Source organism: Somniosus microcephalus, chromosome 15 (assembly GCF_052327205.1).
Source record: "Somniosus microcephalus isolate GS21.2 chromosome 15, FLI_Smic_1.0, whole genome shotgun sequence".
NCBI lineage: Eukaryota > Metazoa > Chordata > Chondrichthyes > Squaliformes > Somniosidae > Somniosus > Somniosus microcephalus.
Window position 1 is genome coordinate 122,959,938 of NC_141001.1, and position 22,542 is coordinate 122,982,479.

Consider the following 22,542-nt stretch of genomic DNA (forward strand, 5'->3'; position numbering starts at 1 on the left):
GGTGTGTGTGTGGGGTGTGTGTGTGTGGTGTGTGTGTGGGGTGTGTGTGTGGGGTGTGTGTGTGGGGCGTGTGTGGGGAGTGTGTGTGTGGGGTGTGTGTGTGGAGTGTGTGTGCGGGGTGTGTGTGTGGAGTGTGTGTGCGGGGTGTGTGTGTGGGGTGTGTGTGTGGGGTGTGTGTGTGGGGTGTGTGTGTGGGGTGTGTGTGTGGGGTGTGTGTGTGGGGTGTGTGTGTGGGGTGTGTGTGTGGGGTGTGTGTGTGTGGGGTGTGTGTGTGGGGTGTGTGTGTGGGGTGTGTGTGTGGGGTGTGTGTGTGGGGTGTGTGTGTGGGGTGTGTGTGTGGGGTGTGTGTGGGGTGTGTGTGTGGGGTGTGTGTGTGGGGTGTGTGTGTGGGGGGTGTGTGTGTGGGGTGTGTGTGCGGAGTGTGTGTGTGTGGGGTGTGTGTGGGGGGTGTGTGGGGTGTGTGTGTGGGGTGTGTGTGTGGGGGGTGTGTGTGGGGGGTGTGTGGGGGGTGTGTGTGGGGGGTGTGTGTGTGGGGTGTGTGTGTGGTGTGTGTGTGTTAAACAGTAAAGCTGTATATTGGTGAGTAGCAGACTCTGAATTGCACCAGTGATGCCGGTAAAGTTGCTGCACTCAGGGGAGACACTGGTTGCTCTGTGAGGGGGTGGAATCGCCTGTTATATAAGAGACGTGAGCTGCATTGAATTAAATCTTTTTAATTTCTGTGCCCTTTGAAAATCTAATGAATTATATTGACATTGTCTTTGGATACGGTGGCCCTGAGTTTAACCCGTGGGAAACAGAGTGCGAACATTGCCTGACCTTCTCCTCACTGCTGTTTTCACGGAGTACTAACCCCTTTCATTGTGAACGGTTTAACACCGCCGTAATCTCAGAGCCACGAAACGTTCCTGTGCTGGAATCGCACTGTGTAAGTTCAGAACCTTACTCTTTTTCCGGTCAGAAAGGTCTAACAGTTTATGGAAACTTGTTACTGCGATGTTTTTAAGGTCCATCTCCCACCCCCTGCCCTGCAGCCGATGAGAGTAAAGGCAGCTCCGACATCACACCGAACATTCCAGACTCACTGCTGCGAAAGTTGAAGGTTCACAGGTCACTGCCCGGAGGGTAAGAGGTTACAGCTTCTGAGTGACTGACTCTGGTCTCTCCTCTCTCTCTCTGTCTCTCTCTCTCCCTCTCTCTGCCTCTCTCTCTGTGTCTCTCTCTCTCACTCCCTCTCTCTCTGTCTGTTAGATCCGTGTATCTTAATGTTGTGTCCTTCAATAATCAGACAACAGACTGCAGGGAACGATTCAACAGGTGTTTACTGAATGAGGGTTACTCTAGAACTAACTGTACAGATTACTACTCAGGGTTTATATACAGGTGTGGTCACTGCCGGTACTACAGTATACAGGAGCTGTAAAAAGTAGTCCTCTCTCTTAAAGGTACATACATGACAATTCCTCCCCTTTTAGATTAACAGTACCATAACACTCATTTAACAATCAAATATCAAACTAATTACAATTAACACTTTTAACATGCAACATTAGCTGAAAATAGTCAATTTATAAATTCAGTCTTTGGGGAGGCTTCCTGATCCTTTCTGGATAGCGCCTTTCCCGAGTCTCATGCTCTTGGTGCGGAGGCGATTCTGGCCCCCTGTCGTCGGTTGGTTCATCAGCTTCCGATGCTACTGTTTCTGGGGTAGATGCGACCTGTACGTCGGGTTCATCACCAGGTACATATGGGCGAGGCATGGGGTTGACTTGTTCCTGTGACTCTAGGATCTGGTCAGCATGGTGTCTCACGATGCTCTCCCCAACGTCCACTGTGTACATTAGTGGGCCCTGCCGTGTGCATATCGTTCCTGGCTGCCATTTTTCTGTTCGGTAGTCGCGGGCCAAGACTGGTTGTCCTACATTGAAGCTCCTTATTGGCTTCTCATGGATGTGCTGGAATTGCTTACTCTCAACATCTCTTCGTACGTTTGGTCTGAGCAAATCCAGGCGAGATCTTAACCTTCGGTTAAAGAACATCATGGCTGGAGCCTGGTTGGTGACTGCATGTGTCGCATTCCGGTAGGCGAACAGGAAATTGTCCACCTTGTGCTGCAGCGGAATGTTGTCATTGTACATAGCCTTTATTGCCTTCTTAAAGGTTTGTACGAACCTCTCAGCCAATCCATTTGTGGCTGGATGATACGGGGCGGATGTGTAATGCCTTACCCCATTCTTTTTCAAGAACCTCCGGAACTCTTCGGACACAAACTGTGGTCCGTTGTCGGAGCAAATCTGTTCTGGCAAGCCATTCCTGGCAAAAATGGTCCGTAGGACTGCAATAGTTTTCTCCGTGGTGGTGGAGGACATTTTGATGACCTCAGGCCATTTTGAGTGCGCATCCACGGCTATTAAAAACATTGAGTCCATGAATGGACCAGCAAAATCAATATGCACCCGTTGCCATGGAGATGAGGGCCACTCCCATGGGTGTAGAGGGGCATGTGGTGGTGCATTTTGGACCTTCTGGCATCCTGAGCAGGTCTTTGTCAGGTCCTCGATTTGCTGATCGACCCCCGGCCACCACACATAAGCCCTAGCAAGGCTTTTCATTTTCACCCCTCCCAGATGACCTTCGTGAAGCTCATTGAGCACTCTCTCCCTTAACTTGGGTGGAATTACCACTCGGGATCCACACATCAAGGTCCCCTGGCATACTGACAGCTGTTCTCTTCTGGATGAGAATGCTGGCAACAGTGAGTCGCCATGTGCTGGCCATCCCTTCACCGTCACCGTCAAATCATATACCCGAGACAGTGTCGGGTCATTTCGGGTCTCCTTCTCTATACCAGCGTTAGTTACTGGCAAGCATTCAATTATAGTCGAATGAAATATTTCGACAGGATCCACTGCTGGTGCTTCCTCCGCAGTAGGCAGTGGCAGGCGTGATAGCCCATCAGCATTTCCATGCTGTTTCGTGCCCTTATACTCGATTTCATATTGGTGCGCCCCTAAAAAAAGGGACCATCTTTGTAGCCGTTGCGCAGTCATCACCGGAACGCCCTTCTTTGGATTAAAGATGTAGACAAGTGGTTGGTGGTCAGTCAGCAAGGTGAACTTCTGCCCGTGCAGATAGTGATTGAACTTTTTCACTCCCCACACTAGGCTGAGGGCCTCCCTGTCAATCTGGGCGTAGTTACGCTCGGCTGAGGTTAGTGATCGTGACGCAAAGGCTATTGGCCTCTCTGAGCCGTCCGAGAATTTGTGCGACAGCACCGCTCCAATGCCGTAGGGTGACGCATCACATGTCAACCGAATTGGTAATGCCGGGTTGCAATGGGCCAATACCTCTTTCGATGTGATTAGTGTTTTGCTCTTCTGGAAAGCTCGTCTACATTCGTCACTCCACTTCCATGGCACCCCAGTTTGCAGTAGGGTGTTCAGTGGGTGTAGTATTGTAGACAAATTTGGCAAGAACTTATGGTAGTAGTTTACCAGCCCGAGGAACGACCTCAGTTGTGACACATTTTCCAGTGCTGGAGCCTTGACTACTGCCTCAATCTTCTCTGGGGACTTATGTAACCCCTCTTTATCAACAACGTGGCCACAATACGAGATCTGTTTTCTAAAAAACTCGCATTTGGGGCGGTTAGCTCGGAGCCCATATTCCTGCAATCTAGTGAGCACCTGCTCCAGGTTGGCAAGGTGATCACTGTCATTTTCGCCCGTGACCAGGATGTCGTCCACATAACACTGGGTCCCTGGGATCCCTTGCAGGACTTGTTCCATTGCCCTCTGCCAAATAGCTTGAGCTGATGCTACCCCGAATACCAGCTGGTTGTATTGGTAGAGACCTTTATGGGTGTTGATTGTGAGGTATTTTTTTGATGCTTCTTCTACCTCCATTTGCAGATACGCCTGGGCCAGATCAATCTTAGTGAAGCGTTTCCCTCCAGATAGTGACGCGAAAATATCTTCAATCCGCGGAAGTGGATATTGTACGGTGTGAAGGACCGGGTTCACTGTTACCTTAAAGTCCCCACAGATGCGAACCTTCCTTGGTTACCCAGGTGTGCTGCTCAACGACTTTTTCATCACAGGGACGATGGGTGTAGCCCACTCGCTCCAGTCTACCTTGGACAGTACACCTGAACGTTCCAGACTCTCCAGCTCTGCTTCGACGGCTGGGCGGATCGCATAAGGTACCGGTCTGGCCTTAAAAAATTTTGGGCTTGCGTTTTCTTCAATTTTACTCATCGCTGTCATGCCTTTTAGTGTTCCGAGTACTTGCTGGAACACCTCTTTCGCGTCAGTTAGGATCTTTGACAGTCGCCCAGGTGTGACGTCGTCATCCTTTTTGTCAGCCACAGTCAGTGCCTGTATGGAATGCCAATCTAGCTGTATCTTCCGGATCCATTCACATCCTAGTAGTGGCGGCCCTCCATCTGGCAATACATATAGGTCCATTTTTGGTGTTTCCTTGCCGTTATATATAACGTTCACCCTTATTTTTCCTTTGGGGTAGACTTTTTGCCCCGTGTACATCTTCAAGACAATCTTTGTATCTCTCAAGTGTATATGTGAGAATAGCCGCTTGTAGTCCCTTCGGTTTATGACTGTTAGGGCTGATCCTGTGTCCAATTCCATTTTCACTTGGACTCCTGCTATCTTGAGCGTGACCCAGATAGTTTGGTGATCCTCCGTTTTGATCACACTATGTAGTTTCAGACAACCCAGCTCCTTGCTTCTGGAGTCTGTATCACTCTTCTGTTCGTCTGAACTACTTTCCGTCACCTTATGTACCTTCTTGTACTTCTCCTGTGGAGATTTCTTGCTGCTGGTTTTCTTTCCCGACCTGCAGACTCTTGCTATGTGTCCTACTTTTCCACACTGTCTGCACACTTTGTCCTTGAACCAGCAATCATTATGGTCGTGTGTTGTTCTGCCGCAGCGATAGCACTTCACTTCCGTATGACATTTCATTTGTGCCATATTCTTGCGGTCTCCGTTGTACCTCTGCAGCGCCCCATGCTGCTGCTTCGTGTGATACTGCAATGCTGAAAGCCTTGTCCAGCGTAAGATCCTTTTCTGATAGAAGCCGTTTCTGGGTTCCTTCACTTTGAAGCCCACACGCAAACTTGTCCCTTAAAGTATCTGCTAGTCCCATTCCAAACTGGCAGTGTTTCGATAGCTTGCGCAGTTCCGTTAAAAACTCAGCATTACTTTCATCTTTATGCTGGTTCCTTTTGTGAAACTTAAATCTTTCTGCTATCAGCAGCGGTGTGGGGTTTAAGTGGTCCTGTAGGATTGACACTATGTTTTCAAAATCCTTTTCTACTGGCTTCTCTGGGGTTACTAGGTTTCGTAGTAAGCCATACATTTTTGCACCCATTGAATTCAACAATACCAGCGCTTTCTTGTCATCTGGCACTTCATTCACCTTGCAGTATACTTCTATGCGTTCGACATATGTCGTCCAACCTTCGACTTCATTGTCGAACGCTGTGATACTGCCACTCTTCGGCATTTTTGGGTGTGGTTAGACTGGCTTAAAATGGCGTCTCCCGCACTTTCCTTTCTTCCCCGCTGCGGCTTACAATGGCATCTCCCGTGCTGCTGCCAACGCCGCTCTTGGCGGTCCTCGTGGCAAATGGCGATGCCCTGTGGGTTTCGTGCGCTGCTCCTGCGCTGCTGCCAACGCCGCTCTCTGTGGTCCTCGTGGCAATGGCAGCGCCTCGCGTTTTCCTGCGCGCCTCTCTTCCCCGTTGATGCTGCTCGGCCCTTGAACACCGGTTGCGCTCTGCGCGTTTTCCTGCGCACCTCTCTCCCCCGTTGACGCTGCTCGGCCTTTGAACACCGGCTGCGCTCTGCTCTCTCTTGCCTCTCTCCCCCGTTGACGCCGCTCGTTCCTGAACACCGGCTGCGCCCTGTGCGTTCTGCCCTCTCTCTCTCCCCCGTCGACGCTGCTCGGCCTTTTTCTGTGCCGCTCGGTCGGGCTCTAGCCCGCCGCTGTCCGGGAAGGGTCTGCGCAGTACCTGTTGCCAGCCCGTTTCGCTGGACCACCGTGACTGGAAAGCCAAGCCTGACTCTCGACAGCCTCCCCTGCGATGCTCAAATCTCCGCTGGATGACTGGGCGGTTGCCCATGGTCGATGCCCGTGCTTCTGGACTCGACCTTCTTCCACTGTTCTCCAGGAGCGAATCCCTGGGAGGTGATGCAGAGTTGCAGGTGGGTTCTAATCTGCTCGTCGCCAATGTTAGATCTGTGTATCTTAATGTTGTGTCCTTCAATAATCAGACAACAGACTGCAGGGAACGATTCAACAGGTGTTTACTGAATGAGGGTTACTCTAGAACTAATTGTACAGATCACTACTCAGGGTTTATATACAGGTGTGGTCACTGCCGGTACTACAGTATACAGGAGCTGTAAAAAGTAGTTCTCTCCCTTAAAGGTATATACATTACACTGTCTCTCTCCTCTCTGCCTCTCTCTCTCTCTCTCTCTCTCTGTCTCTCTCCTCTCTGCCTCTCTCCCTCTCTCTCTGTCTCTGCCTCTCTCTCTGTTTCTCTCTCTCTGTCTCTCTCTGTCCCTCTCTCTCTCTCTCTGCCTCTCTCACTCGCTCTCTCTCTGTCTCTCTCTCTGTCTCTCTCTCTGTCTCTCTCTCTCTCTGTCTCTCTCTCTGTCACAGTCTCTGTCTCTATCTCTCTCTCTGTCTCTCTGCTTCTCTCTCTCTCTCTCTCTGTCTCTCTCTCTATCTCTGTTTCTCTCTATCTCCCTCTCTCTCTCTCTCTCTGTCTCTGTCAATATCTCGGCCTCTGTCTCTATCTGTGTCTCTGTCTCTCTATTTCTCTGCTCTGTCTCTTGCACCTTTTATCTCTCTGATATCTGTCTCTTTCTCCATCTCTCTAATTTATTTTCCTCTTTCTGCCACACTCTGTCTCCCTTTCCCTGTCCCTCTCTGTATCTCTGTCTCTCACTCCCTATCGGTCTCTCTCTCCCCCACTTGTCTTTCTCGCTTTCTGTCTCGCTCTCTCTGTCCCTTTCTCTGTCTCGCTTTCTCTCTTTCTGTCTCTCTCTGCCTCATTTGTCTGTTTCTCTTTCTGACTCTCTCCTTCCTTCTTTCTGTCTTTCTCTCCCTCCAGTTGTCTGCCTCCCATGAGCCAAGGGCGGGGAAACCGAGGAATCCCTCCCCCATTTCAGAGATCCCCCATATCACGTGTGCCTCGATTGCCCGCGACTCCCGCCTGCGGTCCACGTGGCCCCCAGTTCTCTGGGGGCCACCGAGCCGGAGCCTTCACTAGCAGCAGCCAGTGATGTCACGGAGCGGGGGCCTGGGGGAAGGGAGAGGCGTGCTGCGGCGGGAAATGCAAAGCAGTCTCCTGGGCTTCTGGACGCAGCGCTCGGGGGAGGTATCCCCGACTCCGGGGAGATTCCCGGTCATTCCGGGAGGGTTGGGAACCCTAGTTGGGTGGAATGGCCTGTAATCGTGCTGCTAATCCGATGTAACTTACTGTCTCTCTTTTTTCCCCCTGCAGTCTGCCTCCTCTGACGGAGAAGGAAATTGAGGTGGGTATCATTTGGTTTCCATGCCAACAGCTGTGCTGGAGAATGGCTCCAGTGAAACATCCTCTTTTCATTGACAATGTAAACCACCTCGAATATGAATGCAACAAGGCTCCCTCCCATCAAAGGCTCGCTCAGAGTCTCGTGTGGGTATTTATGACGTGTCTGTTTGCTGAAGGTCGAAGGTCGCAGGTTCCCAACATCAGAGAGTCCTGGCATTGCGCCAGCAGTAACTGGCTGTCACCCACCTCACTGCTGAACCAGGCCCCAAATCCCCGAACTAGGCTCCAGCAGTCTGAGCGAATCCAGTCCGAAGATAAGCAGCGTATTTAAACTCATCCTTTGCACCACTCCCCGCGGCCCCTAAAGCCTGGGATCAAAATCCGATCCCCACATTAAGGGGATGCTCCAGGATAGCGACTGCAGTATAGCGCCTTTAAACTCGATAAAGAGAAAGACTTGCGTTTCTACAGCGCCTTCACGACCACCGGACGTCTCAAAGCACTTTACAGCCAATGAAGTACTTTTTGAAGTGTAGTCACTGTTGTAATGTAGGAAACGCGGCAGCCAATTTGCGCACAGCAAGATCCCTCAACGTGATAATGACCAGATAACCTGTTTTAGTGATGTTGGTTGAGGGATAAATATTGGCCCCAGGACACCAGGGAGAACTCCCCTGCTCCTCTTCAAAATTATGTCTTCGGATCTTTTACGTCCACCTGAGAGAGCAGACGGGACCTCGGTTTCACGTCTCATCTGAAAGACGGCACCTCCGACAGTGCAGCACTCCCCCAGTACTGCCCCTCCGACAGTGCAGCACTCCCCCAGTACTGCCCCTCCGACAGTGCAGCACTCCCCCAGTACTGCCCCTCCAACAGTGCAGCACTCCCCCAGTACTGCCCCTCCGACAGTGCAGCACTCCCCCAGTACTGCCCCTCCGACAGTGCAGCGCTCACCCAGAACTGCCCCTCCGACAGTGCAGCGCTCCCTCAGTACTGTCCCTCCGACAGTGCAGCACTCCCTCAGTACTGCCCCTCCGACAGTGCAACACTCCCTCAGTACTGCCCCTCCGACAGTGCAGCGCTCCCTCAGTACTGCCCTCCGACAGTGCAGCACTCCCTCAGTACTGCCCCTCCGACAGTGCAGCACTCCCTCAGTACTGCCCCTCCGACAGTGCAGCGCTCCCTCAATACTGCCCCCTGACAGTGCAGCGCTCCCTCAGCACTGCCCCTCCGACAGTGCAGCGCTCCCTCAGTACTGCCCCTCTGACAGTGCAGCGCTCCGTCAGTACTGCCCCTCCGACAGTGCAGCGCTCCCTCAGTACTGCCCCTCCGACAGTGCAGCGCTCCCTCAGTACTGCCCCTCCGACGGTGCAGCACTCCTTCAGTACTGCCCCTTCGACAGTGCAGCGCTCCCTCAGTACTGCCCCTCCGACAGTGCAGCGCTCCCTCAGTACTACCCCTCAGACAGTGCAGCGCTCCCTCAGTACTGCCCCGCCGACAGTGCAGCACTCCCTCAGTACCGCCCCTCCGACAGTGCAGCGCTCCCTCAGTACTGTCCCTCCGACAGTGCAGCGCTCCCTCAGTACTGCCCCTCCGGCAGTGCAGCACTCACCCAGTACTGCCCTCCGACAGTGCAGCGCTCCCTCAGTACTGCCCCTCCGACAGTGCAGCGCTCCCTCAGTACTACCCCTCAGACAGTGCAGCGCTCCCTCAGTACTGTCCCTCCGACAGTGCAGCACTCCCTCAGTACTGCCCCTCCAACAGTGCAGCGCTCCGTCAGTACTGCCCCTCCGACAGTGCAGCACTCCCTCAGTACTGCCCCTCCGACGGTGCAGCGCTCCCTCAGTACTGCCCCTCCGACAGTGCAGCGCTCCCTCAGTACTGCCCTTCCGACAGTGCAGCACTCGCTCGGTACTGCCCCTCTGACAGTGCGGCACTCCCTCAGTACTGCCCCTCCGACAGTGCAGCGCTCCCTCAGTACTGCCCTTCCGACAGTGCAGCACTCGCTCGGTACTGCCCCTCTGACAGTGCAGCGCTCCCTCAGTACTGCCCTTCCGACAGTGCAGCACTCGCTCGGTACTGCCCCTCTGACAGTGCGGCACTCCCTCAGTACTGCACTGGAGTATCAGCCTAGATTTATGGGCTCAAGTCTCTGGAGTGGGACTTGAACCCTCAACCTTCTGACTCAGAGGCGAGGGTGCTACCCACTGAGCAACGGCTGACACTATGGGCTGGATTTTACCAGCCCCGAGGAGGCGGATGTGGAGGCGGGACTGCTGGGAAAGTTGCAGAATTTGGGGGCGGATGGCAAACCCGCCCCCAACCCGCCTCCGTGCCCTCTTGCCAGGAGGCGGGAAGCCGTCCTGCCCCGGGTCCCGTCTCCTCGAGGCGGGAAAGGGATTAAAGCCTATTAACTGCCTGTTAACAGGCAGGAGATAGGATTATCCCCAGTTTTTGTTCCGAAGCGCGGGCTTTCCGACCTGGGGGAACCCTGCCACAAGGACTCATCAAACTACGCAAAATGTCAGTGTTTGACAGCTTCACAGAGCTGTCAAACGATGATATTTCTTCTTTCATAGAAACATAGAAGATAGGAGCAGGAGTAGGCCATTCGGCCCCTCGAGCCTGCTCCGCCATTCAATGCGATCATGGCTGATCATCCAAATTCAGTACCCTGTCCCTGCTTTCTCCCCATACCCCTTGACCCCTTTAGCCTTAAGAAATATATCCAACTCCTTCTTGAATATATTTAATAAATTGGCCTCTACTGCCTTCTGTGGTAGAGAATTCACCAGGTTCACCACTCTCTGGGTGAAGAAATTCCTCCTCATTTCTGTCCTAAATGGCCTACCCCTTATCCTTAGACTGTGACCCCTGGTTCTGGACTCCCCGACCATCGGGAACATCCTTCCTGCATCTAGTCTGTCCAGTCCTGTCAGAATTTTATAAGTTTCAATGAGATCCCCTCTCATTCTTCTAAACTCCAGCGAGTACAAGCCCAATCGTCCCAATCTCTCCTCATATGTCATTCCTGCCATCCCAGGTATCAGCCTGGTGAATCTTCGCTGAACTCCTTCCATGGCAAGAACATCCTTCCTCAGATAAGGCGACCAAACCTGCACACAATACTCAAGATGTGGTCTCACCAAGGTCCTGTACAACTGCAGCAAGACATCCTTGTTCCTGTACTCAAACCCTCTCGCTACGAAGGCCAAAATACCATTTGCCTTCTTAACCGCCTGCTGCATCTGCATGCTTACCTTCAACGACTGGTGCACAAGGACACCCAGGTCTCCTTGCACTTCTCCTTCTCCCAATCTATTGCCATTCAGATAATAATCTGCCTTCCTGTTTTTGCCACCAAAGTGGATAACCTCACATTTATCCACGTTATATTGCATCTGCCATACTTTTGCCTAATCACCCAACCTGTCCAAATCATCCTGGAGTTTCTCGGCATCCTCCTCACAGCACACACGCCCACCCAGCTTTGTGTCGTCTGCAAATTTGGAGATATAGTTCCCTTGTCTAGCTCATTAATATATATTGTGAATAGCTGGGGTCCTAACACCGATCCCTGCAGTACCCCACTAGTCACTGCCTGCCACTCGGGAAAAGACCCGTTTATTCCAACTCTTTGCTTTCTGTCTGCCAACCAGTTCTCTATCCAAGTCAATACCTTGCCCCCAATCCCATGTGCCTTAACTTTACACGATAATCTCTTATGCGGGACCTTATCGAAAGCCTTCTGAAAGTCCAAATACACCACATCCACTGGTTCTCCCTTATCTATTTTACCAGTTACATCCTCAAAAAATTCCAGTAGATTAGTCAAGCACGATTTACCTTTTGTAAATCCATGTTGACTTTGTCCGATCCTGTCACTGTTTTCCAAGTGCTCTGCTATTACATCTTTTATAATGGACTCTAGCATTCTCCCCACTACCGATGTCAGGCTTACCGGTCTGTAATTCCCCGTTTTCTCTCTACCACCTTTTTTGAATAGTGGGGTAACATTAGCTACCCTCCAATCCATGGGTACTGTTCCAGATTCCATCGAATGTTGGAAGATGATCAACAAAAATTCTTGACAGATGACACGTCATACGTTGACGTGCTGTCACTGACTTCCCCCTAATTGGCCTGCTGAGCCCGCCGGGCGGCTTAACAAGGTCAATCAGAGGAAGATCCCGCTGGTTGGCCAGAAGCTGATGGAGGCGGGACTGAAACCCGACAAGCAACAGTCCCGCCTCCAACACGTCTCCATTGAGAAAATCCAGCCCATAATGTCCCAAGGCGCTTCACAGAGTCAGACACCAAGCCGAAGAGGGAGAGATTGTAAGGGGTGACTGACAACTGAGTCAAAGAAGTGGGTTTTAAGGAGGGTCTTGAGGAGAGGCAAGATAAACTAAAGGGTACAATTTTAAAGGGGGTGCATTAACAGAGAGAGCTGGGGGTGAACGTACACAAATCTTTGAAGGTGGCGGGACAAGTTGAGAAGGCTGTGAAAAAGAGGACAAAAGCAATGAAGTTAAGCTAAACCCTTATAAAACACTGGTTCGGCCCCAGCTGGAGTATTGGGGGGCAATTTTAATGTTCTGACGTGCTGGGAATGGGGGTGGGGGTGGTAGCGCCTGGGAAACCCGGAGGTCCCCACATGTTGTGGAGATTTAACTTCACAGCGTGCGTCTGACGTCAGCGACAGGTTCCCCGACCGGACGTCAGCCTGATTGACAGGATTGGCTTCCAGTCGGGTCAGGAATGCTGGAGAAGAGGCCACAGGACCAGGTGCGATCCCCGACCCTGGGGAGGGGAATGATTCGTGACCCCAGGGGATCCGATCCCAGAGGGGGACTGAGTCGCGACCCCAGGGGATCCGATCCCAGGGAGCACCGAGTCGCGACCCTAGGGGATCCGATCCCAGGGGGGACCGAGTCGCGACCCCAGGGGATCCGATCCCAGGGAGCACCGAGTCGCGACCCTAGGGGATCCGATCTCAGAGGGGGACCGAGTCGCGACCCCAGGGGATCCGATCCCAGGGAGCACCGAGTCGCGACCCTAGGGGATCCGATCCCAGAGGGGGACCGAGTCGCAACCCAAGGGTTCCAATCCCAGGGGGGACCGAGTCGCGACCCTAGGGGATCCGATCCCAGAGGGGGACTGAGTCGCAACCCTAGGGTTCCAATCCCAGGGGGGACCGAGTCGCAACCCTAGGGTTCCAATCCCAGGGGGGACCGAGTCGCAACCCTAGGGTTCCAATCCCAGGGGGGACCGAGTCGCGACCCGAGGGGATCCGATCCCAGAGGGGGACCGAGTCGCAACCCTAGGGTTCCAATCCCAGGGGGGACCGAGTCGCAACCCTAGGGTTCCAATCCCAGGGAGCACCGAGTCGCAACCCAAGGGTTCCAATCCCAGGGGGGACCGAGTCGCGACCCCAGGGGATCCGATCCCAGGGGGGACCGAGTCGCGACCCTAGGGGATCCGATCCCAGAGGGGGACCGAGTCGCAACCCAAGGGTTCCAATCCCAGGGGGGACCGAGTCGCGACCCGAGGGGGTCCGATCCCAGGGGGGACCGAGTCGCGACCCGAGGGTTCCAATCCCAGGGGGGACCGAGTCGCGACCCTAGGGTTCCAATCCCAGGGGGGACCGAGTCGCGACCCTAGGGGATCCGATCCCAGGGGGGACCGAGTCGCGACCCCAGGGGATCCGATCCCAGGGGGGACCGAGTCGCGACCCGAGGGGGTCCGATCCCAGAGGGGGACCGAGTCGCAACCCTAGGGTTCCAATCCCAGGGGGGACCGAGTCGCAACCCTAGGGTTCCAATCCCAGGGGGGACCGAGTCGCAACCCTAGGGTTCCAATCCCAGGGGGGACCGAGTCGCGACCCGAGGGGATCCGATCCCAGGGGGGACCGAGTCGCGACCCGAGGGGATCCGATCCCAGAGGGTGACCGAGTCGTGACCCCAGGGGATCCGATCCCAGAGGGGGACCGAGTCGTGACCCGAGGGGATCCGATCCCAGGGGGGACCGAGTCGCAACCCTAGGGTTCCAATCCCAGGGGGGACCGAGTCGCAACCCTAGGGTTCCAATCCCAGGGGGGACCGAGTCGCAACCCTAGGGTTCCAATCCCAGGGGGGACCGAGTCGCGACCCGAGGGGATCCGATCCCAAGGGGGACCGAGTCGCGACCCGAGGGGATCCGATCCCAGAGGGGGACCGAGTCGCGACCCGAGGGGATCCGATCCCAGGGGGGACCGAGTCGCGACCCGAGGGGATCCGATCCCAGAGGGGACCGAGTCGTGACCCGAGGGGATCCGATCCCAGAGGGGAATGATTCGTGACCCCAGGGGATCCGATCCCAGGGGGGACTGAGTCGCGACCCGAGGGGATCCGATCCCAGGGGGGACCGAGTCGCGACCCGAGGGGATCCGATCCCAGAGGGGAATGATTCGTGACCCCAGGGGATCCGATCCCAGGGGGGACTGAGTCGCGACCCGAGGGGATCCGATCCCAGGGGGGACCGAGTCGCGACCCGAGGGGATCCGATCCCAGAGGGGAATGATTCGTGACCCCAGGGGATCCGATCCCAGAGGGGGACTGAGTCGCGACCCGAGGGGATCCGATCCCAGGGGGGACCGAGTCGTGACCCGAGGGGATCCGATCCCAGGGGGGACCGAGTCGCAACCCGAGGGTTCCAATCCCAGGGGGGACCGAGTCGCGACCCGAGGGGATCCGATCCCAGGGGGGACCAAGTCGCGACCCGAGGGGATCCGATCCCAGGGGGGACCGAGTCGCGACCCGAGGGTTCCAATCCCAGGGGGGACCGAGTCGCGACCCGAGGGGATCCGATCCCAGGGGGGACTGAGTCGCGACCCGAGGGGATCCGATCCCAGGGGGGACCGAGTCGCGACCCGAGGGGATCCGATCCCAGGGGGGACCGAGTCGTGACCCGAGGGGATCCGATCCCAGGGGGGACCGAGTCGCGACCCGAGGGGATCCGATCCCAGGGGGGACCGAGTCGTGACCCGAGGGGATCCGATCCCAGGGGATTTTGTATGGGGGGAGCTGATGGTGGGGGAGCTTGGGGGCAGTTAAATCTGCACAGCAGGTTGAACCCGAGGCTTCCAGTATTATTAGATTATTTAAAATGCCAACCCGACCCCTGGCAGCGGATTCGTTGCCTGCCTCGGTTCCTCCTCCATTAAAAACAGAAGTGGGCGGGTTGGGTTTGGGATTCAGATTTTTAACACTTCAACCTCCCACCCGACCCAAACCCACCCGGTTTTGGGGGGTTAAAATTACCCCCATTGTGTCCAATTCTGGGCACCACACTTTAGGAAGGATGTCGAAGCCTTGGAGAGGGTGCAGAGGAGATTGACCAGAATGGTTCCAGGGATGAGGGACTTCAGTGATGTGGAGAGACTGGAGAAGCTGGGATTGTTCTCCTTAGAGCAGAGAAAGTCAAGGGGCGATTTAATAGATGTGTTCAAAATCATGAGGGGGTTTTGATGGAGTAAATAAGGAGAAACTGTTTCCAGTGGCGGGAGGGTCGGTAACCAGAGGACACAGATTTAAGGTGATTGGCAAAAGGACCAGAGGGGAGATGAGGAGAATGTTTTTTTCCACAGCGAGTTGTTGTGATCTGGAACGCGCTGCCTGAAAGGGCGGTGGAAGCAGATTCAATAATAACTTTCAAAAGGGAATTGGATAAATACTTGGAGGTAGAAAGGAAAAAAAGATGAAATTGCAGGGATATGAGGAAAGAGCGGGACTAACTGGAGAGCTCTTCGAAAGAGCCGGCGCAGACTCGATGGGCCGAATGGCCTCCTTCTGTGCTGTATTATTCTATCACAGAATCACAGAAACCCCACAGTGCAGATAGAGGCCATTTCGGCCCATCGAGCCTGCACCGACACATATTCCACCCGATCCCCGTAACCCCATGTATTTAATCCCCCTAACACTAAGGGTCAATTTATCATAACCAATCAACCTAACTCACACATCTTTGGACTGTGGGAGGAAACCGGAGCACCCGGAGGAAACCCACGCAAACACGGGGAGAATGTGCAAACTCCACACAGACAGTCACCCGAGGCCGGATTCGAACCCGGGTCCCTGGCGCTGTGAGGCAACAGTGCTAACCACTATGCCACCGTGCTATGATTCTATAAGATGTATACACATACACTGGCCCAGGACACGAGAAATTTGCAGGGCTGTGGGGAAAGAGCAGGGGAGTGGGACTAATTGGAGAGCTTGTTCAAAGAGCCGGCACAGGCACGATGGGCCAAATGGCCTCGGTAACCACAGTCCTGTGCTGTAAGATTCTGTGATAACAGCGGGTGTATAACTCACATGGGGAGGAGAGATATCCCCTGTACAGCATCACTCCCACCTGTCACTCGCCTGTCTGTCTGTGCATGTGAGAGTGTGTCTGTGTGTGTGTCTGTGTGTGTGTCTGTGTGTCTGTGTCTGTGTGTGTCTGTGTGTCTGTGTCTGTGTGTGTCTGTGTGTGTGTGTGAGTGTGTGTGTGTGTGTGTGTCTGTGAGTGTGTCTGTGTGAGTGTGTGTGAGTGTGTCTGTGTGTGAGTGTGTGTGTGTGTCTGTGTCTGTGTGTGAGTGTCTGTGTGTGTGTGTGTCTGTGTGTGTGTCTGTGTCTGTGTGTGTGTCTGTGAGTGTGTGTGTGTCTGTGTGTGTGTGTGTGTGTGTCTGTGAGTGTCTGTGTGAATGTGTCTGTGTGTGAGTGTCTGTGTGTGTGTGTGTCTGAAGATCCAAACAACATGGACCCACAATAAATTTCACAGTAGGAACAACCAAAATTGAACAAACCACTCACTACACATACTTGGGCTTAAAAATCAGTTCTACGGGAAACTTCAAACTGGCTGTGAATGAACTGAAAGAGAAAGCAAGAAGGGCTTTCTATGCCATCAAAAAATCAATCCAAATAGAAATCCCAATTAGCATTTGGCTCAAAATTTTCAAATCAGTAATTGAACCAATTGCACTCTATGGCAGTGAGGTCTGGGGACCACTAACACAACAAGATTTTGCAAAATGGGACAAACACCCAATTGAGATCCTACATGCGGAATTCTGTAAAAGTATCCTCCGGACTCAAAGGAAAACAGTAAACAACGCATGCAGGGCGGAACTAGGCCAATACCCATTAATAATCACTATCCAAAAAAGAGCCACCAAATTTTGGAATCACCTACAAATGAGCAACCCCCAATGCTATCACTACGACGCCCTGAAATGCCAAGAGCTGACCATAAAGAAGAATACCCTCAGTCAACTAGTCCTGGGACTCAATAAAGTAACTAATAACAATACTAACAATAACCAGCCCCAGGACAGTGACAGGGTAACACAAAGAATTCGACCCAACACAATCGTCGCTAAGCAAAAGGAAAAATATCTGTCATATTGGGCAGAAACAACAAAAACCCAAAGCAAACTCAATTGCTACTTGGCCCTAAACAGACAATACAACATAGCTGATTACCTGACCATGGTAAAGGATAACAAACTGAGAAGAACCTTGACAAGGTACAGACTTAGCGAACATAGCCTAGCGATCGAAAAAGGCAGACACAGGCAGACCAGGCTGCCAAGAGAAGACAGGATATGCTCTCACTGCAGTCAGGGAGTAGTTGAGACAGAGATGCACTTCCTCACAGCCTGTGGAAAATATCAGGGCATCAGAGAGAATTTCTATCAAAAATTCTCACAAATATGCCCTGAATTCAGAAATCTGACTGACAACCAAAAACTCCCATTCCTACTGGGGGAGGAGAGAAGCTGTGTAACACTGGCGGCACACTATGTTACAGCTTGCCATGAACAGAGGGACAACCAGTAAACTAAGACAAGAGTATATATAAACAAGGCGAAAATATATTTATAAACTCAGGGATATACCTGTTTATACACTGTATGAATGGAACCGCGTTTATGTGTTCAACCATAAATGTATTTTGATGCTTTGGCAACATAAGATGTACCTTATCATGCCAATAAAGCGATTTGTATTGTATTGTATTGTATTGTGTGTGTCTGTGTGTGTGTGTGTCTGTGTGTGTGTCTGTGTGAGTGTGTGTGTGTGTCTGTGTGTAGCATGTTTAAATCACCCGTCTTATTTGTTTCCTGCAGAACACATTTATACAGCTTTCCCTGGCATTTAAAAATGATAGCTACACACTGGAAACGAGACTGGGTCTGGCAGAAAGGGAGAGGAACCTGGCCGAGGATAACACGGAAAAGGAGCTTGAAATCTTCAAAACAGAGATGAAGGTGAGGCTCATTGCCCGTGTCCCCACTGTCATCGATCCTCCCGCACAACTCAGGGGTCATTCTAACCTAACACTGGAGTGTCAGCCATGGTTCAGTAGCACTATTGCTCTGCGTCAGAAGGTCGTGGATTGAAGTCCCACTCCAGAGGCTTGAGCACAAAAATCTAGGCTGATACTCCCAGTGCAGTACTGAGGGAGCGCTGCAATGTCGGAGGGTCAGTAGTGAGGGAGCGCTGCCCTGTCGGAGGGTCAGTACTGAGGGAGCGCTGCACTGTTGGAGGGGCAGTACTGAGGGAGCGCTGCACTGTTGGAGGGGCAGTACTGAGGGAGCGCTGCATTGTCGGAGGGGCAGTACTGAGGGAGCGCTGCACTGTTGGAGGGGCAGTACTGAGGGAGCGCTGCACTGACGGAGGGGCAGTACTGAGGGAGCGCTGCACTGTTGGAGGGGCAGTACTGAGGGAGCGCTGCACTGTTGGAGGGGCAGTACTGAGGGAGCGCTGCATTGTCGGAGGGGCAGTACTGAGGGAGCGCTGCACTGTTGGAGGGGCAGTACTGAGGGAGCACTGCACTGTCGGAGGGGCAGTACTGAGGGAGCGCTGCACTGTTGGAGGGGCAGTACTGAGGGAGCGCTGCACTGTCGGAGGGGGAGTACTGAGAGAGCACTGCACTGTCGGAGGGGCAGTACTGAGGGAGCGCCGCACTGTCGGAGGGGCAGTACTGAGGGAGCGCTGCACTAGCAGAGGGGCAATACTGAGAGAGCGCTGCATTGTCGGAGGGGCAGTACTGAGGGAGAGCTCCACTGTCGGAGGGGCAGTACTGAGGGAGCGCTGCACTGTCAGAGGGGCAGCACTGAGGGAGAGCTCCACTGTCGGAGGGGGAGTACTGAGGGAATGTCGCACTGTCGGAGGGGCAGTACTGAGGGAACGTCGCACTGTCAGAGGGGCAGTACTGAGGGAGCGCTGCACAGTCGGAGGGGCAGTACTGAGGGAGCGCCGCACTGTCGGAGGGGCAGTACTGAGGGAGCGCTGCACTGTCGGAGGGGCAGTACTGAGGGAGTGCTGCACTGTCGGAGGGGCAGTACTGAGGGAGCGCCGCACTGTCGGAGGGGCAGTACTGAGGGAGCGCCGCACTGTCGGAGGGGCAGTACTGAGGGAGCGCCGCACTGTCGGAGGGGCAGTACTGAGGGAGCGCCGCACTGTCGGAGGGGCAGTACTGAGGGAGCGCCGCACTGTCGGAGGGGCAGTACTGAGGGAGCGCCGCACTGTCGGAGGGGCAGTACTGAGGGAGCGCCGCACTGTCGGAGGGGCAGTACTGAGGGAGCGCCGCACTGTCGGAGGGGCAGTACTGAGGGAGCGCCGCACTGTCGGAGGGGCAGTACTGAGGGAGCGCCGCACTGTCGGAGGGGCAGTACTGAGGGAGCGCCGCACTGTCGGAGGGGCAGTACTGAGGGAGCGCCGCACTGTCGGAGGGGCAGTACTGAGGGAGCGCCGCACTGTCGGAGGGGCAGTACTGAGGGAGCGCCGTACTGTCGGAGGGGCAGTACTGAGGGAGAGCTGCACTGTCAGAGGGGCAGTACTGAGGGAGCGCCGCACTGTCGGAGGGGCAGTACTGAGGGAGCGCCGCACTGTCGGAGGGGCAGTACTGAGGGAGCGCCGCACTGTCGGAGGGTCAGTACTGAGGGAGCGCCGCACTGTCGGAGGGGCAGTACTGAGGGAGCGCTGCACTGTCAGAGGGACAGTACTGAGGGAGCGCTGCACTGTTGGAGGGGCAGTGCTGAGGGCGCGCTGCACTGCCATTAGAGGTGACGTCTATCAGATGAGATGTTAAACCGAGGCCCAGTCTGCTCTCTCAAGTGAAAGTAAAAGATCCCAGGGCACTATTTCGAAGAAGAGCAGGGGGGAGTTCTCCCCAGTGTCCTGGGGCCAATATTTATTCCTCAATCAACATCACTAAAACAGATTATCTGGTCATTATCACATTGCTGTTTGTGGGAGCTTGCTGTGCGCAAATTGGCTGCCACATTTTCTAAATTACAACAGTGACTACACTTCAAAAAGTACTTCATTGGCTGTAAAGTGCTTTGGGACATCCAGTGGTCATGAAAGGCACTATATAAAGGCCAACCTTTCTTTTTTTCTTTCGTTACATGCGCCCTGGGAACGACACTTGTTGGGGTCAAATACACGTTTCACAACCCGCCTGATTTTTTAAAAATTTGTTCCTGGGATGTGGGCGTCGCTGGCAATGCTGGCATTCATTGCCCATCCCTAGTTGCCCTTGAGAAGGTGGTGTTGAGCCGCCTTCTTGAACCGCTGCAGTCCGTGTGGTGAAGGACTTGACCCAGTGACGATGAAGGATCGGTGATATATTTCTAAGTCAGGATGGTGTGTGACTTGGAGGAGAACTTTCAGGTGATGGTGTTCCCATGCGCCTGCTGCCCTTGACCTTCTAGGTGGAAGAGGTTGCGGGTTTGGGAGGTGCTGCCGAAGAAACCTTGGCGAGTTGCTGCAGTGCATCTTGTAGATGGTACACACTGCAGCCACAGTACGCTGGTGGTGGAGGGAGTGAATGTTTAAGGTGGTGGATGGGTGCCAGTCAAGCGGGCTGCATTGTCCTGGATGGTGTCGAGCTTCTTGAGTGTTGTTGGAGCTGCACTCATCCAGGCAAGTGCAGAGTATTCCATCACACTCCTGACTTGTGTCTTGTAGATGGTGGAAAGGCTTTGGGGAGTCAGGAGGTGAGACACTTGCCGCAGAATACCCAGCCTCTGACCTGCTCTTGTTGCCACAGTATTTATGTGGCTGGTCCAGTTAAGTTTTTGGTCAATGGTGACTCCCAGGATGTTGATAGTGGGGGATTCGGCGATGGTAATGCCATTGAATGTCAAGGGGCGGTGGTTAGACTCTCTCTTGTTGGAGATAGTCATTGCCTGGCACTTTTGTGGCACGAACGTTATTTGTCGCTTATCAGCCCAAGCCTGAATGTTGTCCAGGTCTTGTTGCATTCGGGCATGGACAGCTTCAATATCTAAGGAGTTGCGAATGGAACTGAACACTGTGCAATCATCAGTGAACATCCCCACTTCTGACCTTATGATGGAGGGAAGGTCATTGAAACAGCTGAAGATGGTTGGGCCTAGAACACTGCCCTGAGGAACTCCTGCAGTGATGTCCTGGGGCTGAGATGATTGACCTCCAACCACCACAACCATCTTCCTTTGTGCTAGGTATGACTCCAGTCAGTGGAGAATTTTCCCCCGATTCCCATTGACTTCGGTTTTACTAGGGCTCCTTGATGCCACACTCGGTCAAATGCTGCCTTGATGTCAAGGGCAGTCACTCTCACCTCACCTCTGGAATTCAGCTCATTTGTCCATGTTTGCACCAAGGCTGTAATGAGGTCAGGAGCCAAGTGGTCTTGGCGGAACCCAAACTGGGCATCAGTGAGCAGGTTATTGGTGAGTAAGTGCCGCTTGATAGCACTGTCAACGACACCTTCCATCACTTTGCTGATGATTGAGAATAGACTGAGGGGGCGGTAATTGGCCGGATTGGATTTGTCCTGCTTTTTGTGGACAGGACACACCTGGGCAGTTTTCCACATTGTCGGAGAGATGCCAGTGTTGTAGCTGTACTGGAACAGCTTGGCTAGAGGCGCGGCTAGTTCTGGAGCACAAGTCTTCAGCACGATAGCTGGGATGTTGTCAGGGCCCATAGCCTTTGCTGTATCCAGTGCGCTCAGCCGTTTCTTGATATCACGTGGAGTGAATCGAATTGGCTGAAGACTGGCTTCTGTGATGCTGGGGACCTCAGGAGTAGGCCGATATGGATCATCCACTCGGCACTTCTGGCTGAAGATGGTTGCAAACGCTTCAGCCTTGACTTTTGCACTCACGTGCTGGGCTCCATCATCATTGAGGATGGGGATATTCTTGGAGCCTCCTCCTCCCGTTAGTTGTTTACTGGCCCACCACCATTCACGACTGAATGTGGCAGGACTGCAGAGCTTTGATCTGATCCGTTGATTGTGGGATCGCTTAACTCTGTCTATAGCATGCTGCTCCTGCTGTTTAACATGCATGTAGTTTTGTGTTACAGCTTCCCCAGGTTGGTACCTCATTTTTAGGTATGCCTGGTGCTGCTCCTGGCATGCTCTTCTACACACCTTATTGAATCAGGGTTGGCCCCCTGGCTTGATGGTAATGGTACAGTGAGGGATATGCCGGGCCATGAGGTCACAGATTGTGGTGGAATACAATTCTGTTGTTGCTGATGGCCCACAGTGCCTCATGGATGCCCAGTTTTGAGCTGCTAGATCTGGTCTGAATCTATCCCATTTAGCACGGTGGTAGTGCCACACAACACGGTGGAGGGTGTCCTCAGTGTGAAGATGGGACTTCGTCTCCACAAGGACTATGCGGTGGTCACTGCTACCAATACTGTCATGGACAGATGCATCTGCGACAAGTATATTGGTGAGGACGCGGTCAAGTAGGTTTTTCCTTCGTGTTGGTTCTCTCACCACCTGTCGCAGGCCCAGACTGGCAGCTGTGTCCTTCAGGACTCGGCCAGCTCGGTCAGTAGTGGTGCTACCGAGCCACTCTTGGTGATGGACATTGAAGTCCCCCACCCAGAGTACATTCTGTGCCCTTGCTACTCTCAGTGCTTCTTCCAAGTGTT

General features: G+C 53.6%; 1 protein-coding gene across 6 annotated transcripts in view; it reads left to right on the plus strand.

The window, feature by feature from the left end:
- The window catches only part of LOC147107204 (inositol 1,4,5-triphosphate receptor associated 1-like), a 251,510-nt gene that overhangs the window by 170,151 nt on the left and 58,817 nt on the right, over window positions 1–22,542 (plus strand). For all 6 annotated transcript variants that reach the window (XM_086008386.1, XM_086008381.1, XM_086008387.1 and 3 more), the window contains 3 exons: window positions 1,008–1,125; window positions 7,538–7,568; window positions 17,724–17,864. In XM_086008386.1, coding sequence (XP_085864512.1) covers window positions 1,008–1,125; window positions 7,538–7,568; window positions 17,724–17,864 — 290 coding nt within the window. The remainder of the gene's footprint in view (window positions 1–1,007; window positions 1,126–7,537; window positions 7,569–17,723; window positions 17,865–22,542) is intronic.